Source organism: Marmota marmota, unplaced genomic scaffold (genome assembly GCF_001458135.2).
Source record: "Marmota marmota marmota unplaced genomic scaffold, marMar, whole genome shotgun sequence".
In the NCBI taxonomy this organism is placed as follows: Eukaryota; Metazoa; Chordata; class Mammalia; order Rodentia; family Sciuridae; genus Marmota; species Marmota marmota.
The window spans coordinates 3,030,145-3,041,662 of NW_025999842.1; the positions used below are offsets into that span (position 1 = coordinate 3,030,145).

Below are 11,518 nucleotides of genomic sequence, written 5' to 3' on the forward strand. Positions count from 1 at the left end.
ATTCTGCTTCTAAAATGTTTCTCTGGCCTGTCTAGGTCACCATATACATGGCCATCATTCTGCTCCAAGCTGTCGCTGACATCTCTTACCTGAATTACCATGGTGCTCTCCTCAATTTTCTCTCTGGTTTCCTTCTTGCTGCCCCCTCTCTGAGCCATTCTTTTTATAGGTACTTAGGTATTTTCTTAAAGGAAGGTGAATCAGTGTGCTCCCTTGCTTAAAACCCTTGCATTATTTCTTTCAGTACTTAAATTAAAACTTTTTTTTCTGGTTTACAAAGTCCAGCACATGTGGATCCCAGTCAACCTTGCCCTTTACTATGCTTTCCCCTGCCCTGGATGACCCTGTCCCAACACGTTCTGTGCTAATTCTACATCTTCATATTTCAACTTAAATGCTGAGCCTTTCTTTTCAGATGTTTCTTCTTCTTGGTTTGTCAACACAGTCTTCTCTTTAGGCTTGATCCTAAATGACAGAACAACCAGTGCAAAGCCTAAATCTCAGATGACCATGAACTAAAATTACTTAACTTCAAAATCATGAGATTGGTTGATAAAGTGTTTGGACAAGAGAATCTGTCCACAGAGCCAAACAGTTCTGTGGGGTCAGGTGCATGGAGTACTACATACATGGCATGCCCTGGGTATGAGGCCATGTGTTACAGTCCCTGTGTTTGCTCCACGTCCTGCCTCTTCATTGCTTGCTGCAAGGACAGATGGCCAAAAATTGTATTGCTGGATGCCTGTAATCTGCTTAGCAACTGCCTGAGTATATATACATGGTAACTGCAAAATAAAATCAGACCTCCTTCCTGCTTGGTCTCCGGAGGTCTTAAATAGCGACTCTGCAGCCACACTCTTCTCTACCTGTTCCATGGACCTCCTCACTGGACGAGAGAGAACCCATGCAGTTCAAAAGAGGCATGCTTTGCAAGAAGCAAACCTCTACTGTACAAGTTACTGACTCATTTAGATTTCTAGACTAATTTCAAAAGTACTTATAATGCCATTGGCCCAGCTCAGCAGTGGATTCCTTAGGGCTCAGTGAGAGCAGCATACAGGGGACCCGTGCCTGATTTCTTGTTGGGCAGGATGAAAGAAAGAATGTGAATTTCAGCACTAGTTAAACATGGCCCCAAATCTCAGCTCTCCCACTTGGTGGTCAAACTTGGGCAATATATTGCTTCTCTTGGAGCCAGTCTCTAATCTCATGGACTGTGGTGAAGAATAAATGATGCAATGATTTTAAGGCACCTAGAAAAAAAGGAAGGCCTGCAAAGGATTCTAATCATTGTCTACTGACAGTATTTATCCTTAGGAAAAATTTGCCATTTTTAAAAGTGATTTATATCAACTTAGAAACTAGGTAGTATGATACACGTAAACTTTGGAAAGAATTCACACACTGACTAGAATTTCTCCCTGGCTTCTCTTGTGAAAGTAGCAAGAGAAAAATGATTCTGTGTCTGAAACAAAGATAAATGTTAGAGAGAATATAGTTTCTTTTAGTCTTTATTTGATCTTTTCATTCTCTCTGAAGACATAGTCTCAAAGAATGAGGAAATCTTCAAAAGCAGAATAGAAACACTGGCATTGACACATGGAGACCTTTGTGGCTTTATGTTTACCAACTGATTTTTTTTTAAGCCATAGATAGCAAAATGTCAAGAGTGAAATTGGGAGGCAGCAGCCTTCCATGTTGAAGCCTGGAGAAAAACCTTAGGTCAGTGTGACTCACACAGACAGGTGTTACTTTGGCACATGAGGTTTTCCTATTTTCGTGAGGTATGTGTCCCTATTTCATTTCTGTTGTCAAATGTTTTACATTTTAATCCTGTCACCGGTTTTGGATTAAAAACTTGTTACATTGATCATCATACTCAAGGAAATTTTTAGGCCCTAACAGATTAAATCTAGTAGCTGTGTGTCACTCTTTGGCCTGGACAGAGCAATGATACATTTTTTTACTTCCATAAAGGATTTGTTAGCTGGGGGTGTAATCTCAGCAACTTGGGAGGCTGAGGCTGGAGAATCCAGAGTTCAAAGCCAGCCTTGGCAACTCAGCAAAACCCTGTCTCTAAATAAAATATTTAAAAGGTATGAGGATGTGGCCCAGTGGCTCAGCACCCCTGGTTTCCATCCCTGATACAAAAAAAAAAGAAAGAATTTGTCAGAAGCACCAACCATACTGTTTTTTTGTTGTTGTTCATTGATTTTACTTTCGTCTTCTTTTTCTAGGATTATGACAGTTTTTTTGAATCGAAGGAAAGCAACACTGTCTTTTCATTCTTAGGCCTGAAACCACTATTGGCATCAAAGGTAGGTTATTTTTTTCTCCTTTTTGCTTTAAAATTCATTTTTCTTGAATTGTTCTTAGAGATAGAGGTTGAAAGTGTTAAAGAAATGCACAGATAGTCTCTATTCATAATTATAGACTATCTAGTATTAAGACACACAAAGATGCTTAGGTTTTTCTGTTTCCATTGTCAGTCATTGCCATAAATTAGGACATTGATTTACTTATAATTTAGACCTCATTCTTCCAAGAAGACTTAAGGTAGCAAAAAGTAGTAGCTGTTTTCTATTTTAAATTGCAATTTTTATCACAGTTTACTCTCTGCATTGGTGGATTAAAACACAGGTCAAGAATATAAGCCAGTGTGCTGGCACAGCCTATAGTCCCAGCGGCTCAGGAGGCTTGTGAGTTCAAAGCCAACTTCACGAAAAGCAAGGTGCTAAGCAACTCAGTGAGACCCTATCTCTAAATAAAAATACAAAATAGCGCTAGGGATGTGGGTCAGTGGTCCAGTGCCCCTGAGTTCAATCCCTGGTACCCTAACCCCAAAAAGAATATATGAAAAGAAAACTGCCTCTGCACTGAACATGTACAGTTATTTCTTCTTGTCATTATTTCCTAAGTAACACAGTATAACACCTGTTTACCTCATGTTAGGTATTATAAGTTATCTAAGGCTGATCTGAAGTATATAGGTAGGTGTGCCTACATTATGTGCAGATATTTTCTCTAAGGAACTTGAGTATCTGCAGATCGAAGGGGGGATCCTAAAACCAATCCCCCACAGATACCTAGGGACAATTGTACTTTAAATTTTTTGTGATAGCACAATCAAGGCCATATTTGAAAAGTCTTATGCACATTTAGCTTTTTTACATTGAAGGAAGGGTGTTCTATGATAAGTGGTCAGCCTTGGAAAAAATACTGCAATTCCTAAGCCATTCAAAATATTTTTAAAGCCCCTTTATTAAGTCATATGTCTTTTGGAAAGCCTAAAGGATCCAGGTTGTATCATGTTTAAAATTTATAGTTATAAATTTTTTCATAACTTAATTATATGTATTTAATAAATTAATTTCAAAATTAAAAAGATATTAAGTCAGATAATATTTTGATTTTTTGATTTTTATAAATAGTACTTATTTCTGATTATAAAAATAACCTAGACTCACTTAGAAAATTTGGGAAAATATGAAGAAAGTATAAAGTAGAACATAAAAATCACTACCCCAAGCTATTCACATTGACATTTTTGTGTTTCCTTGCTATCTTTATATATATATATAAAAAGATATATAGTAGCTGAGGTTTTGACTATATTTACAATAGAGACTGAATTCTAAAGTGTGTGTGTATGTGTGTTTTTCACACAATTGAAATGGAAGTACATTACTGGGAGTTTTATTGTCTATAAGCAATAAGTCTTTTGAGACTACCCAGGATCTCTACGATTTCTGGAACACCTGTGGGAGGAAGGCAGAGACATCAATAATGTAAATTATACACCAGTACCTGCAGTGCATAGCCAATGTGAAATCTTGCTTTGTTTTCACATCCGCAAGTCAACAGATGGTTGTGGGTGGTTTCCATGTACGAGTTTTAAGTAGAGACAAAACCCACACATAAAGTATTTACAGGTTCTTAAAAACTATTTTTATGAAGATGTAACATTTGAATACTTGTTAAAAAATTAGAGTATTTTTATAACATGTTTCATCCAAACATATTAAACAGTACAGATTTATCTTCAAAGAACTAGAAAAACTGGGGTAGGGAAAATCTAATGAATGTATAAACCCAGGGGATACCGTGGTCTATGTAAAAGCCTTTTAAAAAACACTGTGTACTTGCCATCTTTGTTCTCATTTTCCCCAAAGATGTAGGTTCCTTAGACACTCTGCAGTCTGACTTTTTAATTCTTTAAGCCATTTAGGCCTGGGGGTGTAACTCAGTGGTAGAGTACTTGCCTAGCCTGCATGAAGACCTGGGTTCCATGCCCATCACTGGCCCCATGCCCCCAAAGTAGGAAACAAAATTTATTCTGTCTAGAACTTCTTAAGAAATCTATTATCTATAAAATACACATTCTCACATGGCTTGTGGCCACAGTGTTAATGTTGGTCTTGGTGCTATTGCAGCTGACTTGATTTGAGTGGACCAAGTTCAAAAGCAATAAGGGCCTTGGGCAGCCCCACCCATTCAGCCAGCCATCTTCAGTTCCATGAATGAGAACTACTGGTGCAGGAGCACTTGGGATCAGAGCAGATGTCCATAGTGCAGTGTCTGTGTTGCTTGCTCTCACAAATATTCAGGGGCTTAGAGGTTAAGAGCAGCTTAGACTACAACTTTATATGAGAGAAGGGAAACTATAGGAAAAATTTAGCCTTTTCTCCCCATTTTAGTGACTTATTATTCACTTTGGTAATAATCCATTACATGGTCTACAGATTAAGGCTTTGACAGCGTGTTCACAGATTTGATGTACCAAAAGATGAATCCCCTTTTTCTTATCTCCTTTCCTACTCCCGATGCAGTATGCACACATGAAAGATAAGATAGGAAAGCCATCCAGGAAACATAAGGATGCCGTTAGCATCTATAATTGCTCCACAAATGGGAAAAGAGCATTCATGGGCCCCACAGGCACAGGTGCAGTGTAGATTCCAAGTAAGCTGCTCCCAGAAGTAAACGGAGCAGAGGAAGCCTGGAAATCACCAAATGGTGTCTTGCAGGCCACATTAGCTGTGGATATGTTATCTGTCTAGTGCAGAATTTTTGAAAGTCAAAAGTAAATGGGTTGCTAATATTTATTTAATTTTTTAATTTGTTCTTATTTGTTATACGCGATAGTAGAATGTGTTTTGACATATTATACATATGTGGAGTATAAATTCTCATCCTTCTGGTTGTACATGATGTAGAATTACATTGGTCGTGTAATCATATAAGTTGCTAATATTTAAAATGCAGATTTTTATGCTTTTCTTGAAGTTGGGAGGTGTAGAAACTCAGGAAAAGGGAACACTTTCCCCTGTGAGTGGCTGGAGCCAGCAGGGGCTGGCCCACCATGGTACTTATGCAAGCACGAGAAAAGGAGGCCTTCTTGCTAATAATTTTATGTTGAAACTCATCAAGTTTGTTATTTTAATAGACTAAGAAGAGCCTGTTATAGAAGTTTTTGCTTCCTGATCTTTGCCATTCAGGGGTGATATTTAGAATACTTAACAGAAGGAAATGCTGCCAGAGTTGGAGGCTATGGATGCCTCCTGTGCCAGGTGACAGCTGTTTAGCAGTTGGATCATGGCTGGAGAGGAGTGGAGGGGCACTTGGGTGATTGGAGCAGCGACTATTTACTAGCAGTTATGGCCATACCAATGCTGTTCTTCACATAGGGTCAGCATAAACCAGTGCCTCTGGAAGCCCCCTGAGTGAGATAATGCTCACCCATCCATGAGCTAGTAGAACGGTACCTTTAAGAGGAGACTCAGTGGGATGTTGCTTTCTACTTTTTATATTTGGCAGATTGGATGAGTGTGATTTAAATCTGGGCTCTGATCCTGAAACCCAGGATTTGCTCTTAACAATCACTTGGGGGGTAATGTATTTCCAACATCTCTGTTCTTGACATTTAAAAAAAAAAAAATACTGCCAAGAGCAAATTTTCTTGTCAATGTAATGCAGTGCTGTAACTGGTGTTTTTGTTTGTTTTTCTTAACAGGCAGAACCTTAGTGAGGCAAAGTGGAAGGTGACGGAGATGCATTTTGGAGCACCCATTGGTACTCGGCACACACCTGCTTACCTAATGCATCACTGTGACAAAAGCCACATGCATCAGTAACTTTGCTTGCCACGAAAAGGGTGTTTTTGGAAGATGTGGGTATAATGGGGATTGCATGATTGCTTTAAACCAAATCAGGACTGTGGTGGATTTTTTCTTCCCAATTTGCCTGCAGTTGCCTCACTCACCTGAAAGTACTGTCTTCTGTTACGGGTGTGCTTCCTTAATAACTGATAGACAAGTGGGTGGCACCATTAGAGAGAAAATGTTGGGTCTGCCCTAGGATATAGTAGATGCCAGTATTGCATAAACCTACTTCTCTTTAAGCTGCTTGGATTGCATCCTTGAAATTAGTCTGCCAGGCTTATTAGAATCTTTGAATAAAAAAGAAAAAAGCAATGCTGATTGACAAAAGGGCATTGAAGATTTTTGCTACAGAATCATAAACATCACTGCTCCAGTGCTTTGTAATAACACCTGTTGAAAATGTCAGATGTTCTAGATTCCTTTTTGTAATGGAAACTCTTAACCCTCACAAATCCTCTAAGCTCCTACAGATGTTTCCAGAAATTACTGTTGCAATATTGCATGATCACAACCAAGTTACAGGGATGAAGATAATTACTATTGCAAGGGGAAAGTTTTACCTAAATGCACAAGACTGCTTGAAAGATATATTTTAAGAGGTGCACTAATTAGATAGTCAGTTTATAGGGAAATTGTCTGATTCGTATCTGAAGGCATTTCAGCTTTAGCAATTTATATATACATAAGTGCACATATATTTTTTAAATTCAGTTCCCCAACAGCTGCTTATTCTATTTTGTGAAAGGATTATATTTTTTTGAGAAAGGAAGATCTCAGTTAGATATATTTTGTGGACCCTTGATGATGCATATTAAAAGATACCAATATTGCTATAGAATTAATTTTTTTCTTATGTTACTTTTCATTGTTCTACTATTTTTCTCATCTAGCCACAGTCTCATACTTTTCAGAGTAAAATCGATACACATTCTTACTTCATATATAAGCACAAGTGAGTTTTCAGAGCAACATATATGAGAAGGGGGCTGTCTAAAGAGTAACTCTGAATTGTATTTGGCAAGCAGATCTGCTCCCATTGGAGTGGACACTGATAAACACTGAATATGTTACTTTATTAGGGCAGAGGTGACTTTTCCATATCCTTATATTTTTTAAGGGTTTTGAATTGCCAAACATGGAACAGCCTTGAATATGATAAACTCTAAGAGGGATGATTAAAATACTCAATTATTCCTAGCATCCTAATACTAGACCTTTTATTATGATACTGAGAAGGATATGTGTAAGAAATTGAAAGAGCAAATGAATTAAAACATCACATACCCTGCCCCCATACCTTGATAAATGTGTACTATTCTGAAGCACTTTTTGAATGCTGAAGCTGAAATTCCAGCCTGATATTTGCAGTTCAGGACTACAGTCAGACGGAAAGCATGACAGAGTTCTTCTTGACTGGAAAATATATGATCTGCAGTTTTCTCTCCAAGGAAAGCTGTTGTCAAATCATGGGTATTACTGGTTAGTTGATATTAAACAAGATCCAGGTCATATTCCATTTGATATATCCCAGGGACTATCCAGGAATGTTTATTTCTAACTGGATATTGTATTTGAGTATGTTAGTATGTGAATCTTCTGCTAAGACTTATAAGTTTTTTGTTTTGTTTTTTAGTATGAACCCAGGGGTGCTTTTACCACTCAGCTGCATATCTCTCTCTCTCTCTCTCTCTCTCTCTCTCTCTCTCTCTCTCTCTCTCTGTCTCTCTATCTATCTATCTATCTATCTATCTCTATCTCTCTCTCTTTATTTTGAGACAAAGTCTTACTAAATTGCTCAGGCTGGCTTCAAACTTTCCATCCTCCTGCCTCAGCCTCCGGAGACACTGGGATTACACCATCCAGTGGTGTAATTTCTTTTTAAGATACAGCAATTTTTAAAGTTGTCATATTGTAATTATTCAGTTTACATTTAGTCTGCTCTTATAAGTGAGTGCTGAGAACCAACTTAATAAGGTTGAGGCTTTGCAAATTCTAGGATTGTAATATCAATACCATGATTGCTAACCAGAGAAAGCCACCCAAATTTGTCTGATAACTTTCAAATTAACTATAATATGCTTAGTATGATTATATTAAACATAATGCTAAACCACTAACAAATACAAACCATCTTACTATGATTTTGGGAGGGGGCTATAAAGAAGTACAAGAGAACACCCTCAGGTGGCAGTGTCCTTGCTAGGATAGACTAGAAGCACAGTGTATGGAATCTACCACAGTATCCAGGCTCCACAGAGTACTGAAGTATTGCCCTCCAGGACTACCCTGTTTATAGAGAATATAGTGTCCTTAATCGTACTCCTACCAGCTGAATTCCAAGCATAAAGTAATGATGTTCTTATTTCCTTTAACTAGCTGCCTTTCATTTTGATAGTCCCAGTCTTTAAAACCCAGGAAAGAAGTGGATTTGCAGGCATAGATGTAATAACAAGGATATTTCAAGACAGAATTTTAGTTTCCTATAATAGGTTCCTTAGGTTGCTAAAAATCAAATATGCCATTTTAAAATCATCTAAAAATATAGAGTACCATCTTTCAAGGTGTATGCAGACCAGAAGAAAATTTACTTGGGGAAATAACTTGTTTTTCCAAATTCTGATGTTTTATTAAAATCAAAGAAGAGAAAAGGAAGGTATTTTGCCCTCAGACTCTAATATATTTGAAATTTTTTTCTGTTTTATTCATTAATTCAACACTTATGCATAGATGTTTTTGTAGCACATGAATTTAATAATGAATTGAACTTATTTTTATCTTTTTATTATGGAAAGTAACCAAAGTTTCTTTCTGTTTTGTTTCATTTGTCTGATTTTATTGTGGGACTTTGCTTTTTCCTAGAAATGCTTTTCATTTAACAGCTTTTCTTAAGTGTCAGGATCCACTTCAATCTATATAATTATTGTTTTTTAGATATCAGTTTGTATGTGTTTGTCTCTTAAGGCATTGATATTTATACTCAGCATTAAAGAAAAATGAATTCCAGAAAACAAGTGTTCTAAGATGGAGTTTTATTTCCTCCCATTTATCACATTTTCTAATTTTAGTTCTAGGTTTGGCTGAATCCTTTCTGTTTAGCTGGGAAGATTTGTTTTTACTCCTCTCCACAAACCTGTGCATAAAAGAACCTGTGCATGAAAGCTGCAGATTTGGTTGTAAAAAAAGAAACAATGCAGATATATCATGTGATCATTTGAGGAACCATGCAGGTGGTCCTGCCTGTGTTGGGAGGGGAACACAGAGTCATCTCATACAGTGACCAGTGATAGTGACCAAGGACAGAGTTAATCATTCAGCCACTTCCTTGGTTCAGTTCCCTTTGTGGTCTCAAGTGAAGCCATAGTTGATGGATATGGTCCCCTGTTGGTTGCAGAATACAAGGACAGGTTAACCACTATTTATTCTGCCAGGGTCCCTTTGAGGCAGCCAATCACCTTTGAAAGCAGAAGAAAACTTTGCTGAAGGCAGTAGCTGAGGTTGCTTTTATCACTAAACTATGTCAAACCTTAGAACACCAGGATAGAGGGAGGGTGGAGGGAGGGATCAAAGGAAACAAGCTGTAAATTTGCAGAAATGTGCTAAATCATGAAACCAAATAAGCAAAATGACCACTGCCTTCTTGTGTCTCAGATCTGCAAAGTTTTCCTACTTCTAGAAATGCATGATTGGCTGTCCTTTCTATCGGCATATATTGAGTCCTTAAAATGTAATGGATTCTATCCGAGCAGGACAGTAGTCTCCACCCTCAAAGATGAAGCAGAAATAAAAGCAGCAGTTACGTCCAGTGGTAAATGATAGAGTTGGGTAAGTTCTTAGCACTCCAAGCTGTGGTTCATCTGAAACATTACATGTAATCTTTTTCTTTTTTAAAACCATTTCAACTTTCAAAATTTCATACTTGTAGTGGAATACGCATAGACACCTACATACACACACATATGTATATGTGTATATATATATATATATATATATATATATATAAAATAAAGCATAATAATAAACAAATCCTTGTGTGCCTGCCACCTACCTTACTGCCTTTTTGTGAAGCACTGTGTGTTGTTCCCCCAACCTATCCTCCTCCTTGTCCGATAAAAGAGCCCTATCCTGCTTTCATGCTGATCACAGCCTTCCTGTTCTTTATCATTTTGTTTTCATGTATGTATCTTTAAAGAATAATAAATGGAATTTAGCTGGATATATCGTCTGTCATTTCCTTTTTACATTTATTGCAATGGGAGTTTTTACTACTAAATATTGCATTGTATGAAAATATCCCATAGAAATAGAAATAGAAAAGGAAATGTTGCTATGAACATTCTTTTGTTTGTGACTTGTGGTGCACATACCTAAGAGTGGACAATATACCTTGAATAGAATTGCTGGGTTGTACAATAAAAACACATCATCAGCTGTAATTGATAAGGTCAAATTGCTTTTCAAAGTAATGGTACCAATTTAATGTTCCCACCAGAATGCCAGAATTTCCAGGACTGTAGATCCTGGCCTACATTTGGAATAGTCAAATTTTTGCCAAGTTGGGTATCATAAAATGGTATCTCATTGTGGTCTCGCTCGGCATATTTTCTCCTATTACTAATTTGAATATGTTTAATATAGAAATTTCTATTTCTTCTTTGAAGAAATCCCTCTTAATGTCTTTTACCTTTGTTTCTTCTTCAGTTGTATTTTTGCTATTAATTTTAAATTTTTCTTTATACTTTGCTTTTATTGGTCAATACTGATTTATCTTTTTGTTTTTATTTGTGATGCCAGGACCTTGCATATTCTAGGCAAACACTCTACTACTGAGCTGTACCTCCAGCCCATGATTTAACCATTAAAGGGAAGACAAACAGATTAAAAATAGAAAAATTTTCTGAAGCAATTTCCAGAAATATGAAAAGCATGTGAATCTTTATTCTATTTGCAGAAAATAAAGTTGAGTGCATATATTATATGCTTCTTGCATATTGATTTTTAGTGTGTCAGCATGTCAGCCAAGAAATATACTTTCGGTACTTTTCTTTGCTCTAGGAGGGTTCTTTCTCTAAAGCTATTTTAAAGCTTATTAGCTCCAGTTATTTGGCAGGAAATTAACATGATTAATGTTATGGTTTAGTTTTTCTGCTACAGGACTTTACCAAAAGAAAATCTTTACATAGACTTGATGTTTGTATATACTTGTTTCCTTAGTTTGTCAAAATGTAATGGGCCTGTAGCAATAAGTTACAATGATGATATACTTAAAAACATTAAAATTATTACTCTAAGTCATAGGAGATTGTATTGAACCTCTGCTTATTATCAGTGAATAATTAAGCTGAGTAAGATGGATCAAT

At 36.8% G+C, this 11,518-nt stretch overlaps 1 protein-coding gene across 1 annotated transcript in view; it reads left to right on the top strand.

Annotated features, from left to right (window-relative positions):
- The window catches only part of Sh3bgrl2 (SH3 domain binding glutamate rich protein like 2), a 75,387-nt gene extending 65,013 nt beyond the window's left edge, over positions 1-10,374 (top strand). Inside the window, exons 3-4 of the mRNA XM_015498913.2 lie at positions 2,238-2,318; positions 6,014-10,374. Of these exons, the coding sequence (XP_015354399.1) occupies positions 2,238-2,318; positions 6,014-6,025 (93 nt within the window). The 3' untranslated portion in view covers positions 6,026-10,374. The remainder of the gene's footprint in view (positions 1-2,237; positions 2,319-6,013) is intronic.
- The last annotated feature ends 1,144 nt before the right edge of the window (positions 10,375-11,518 follow it).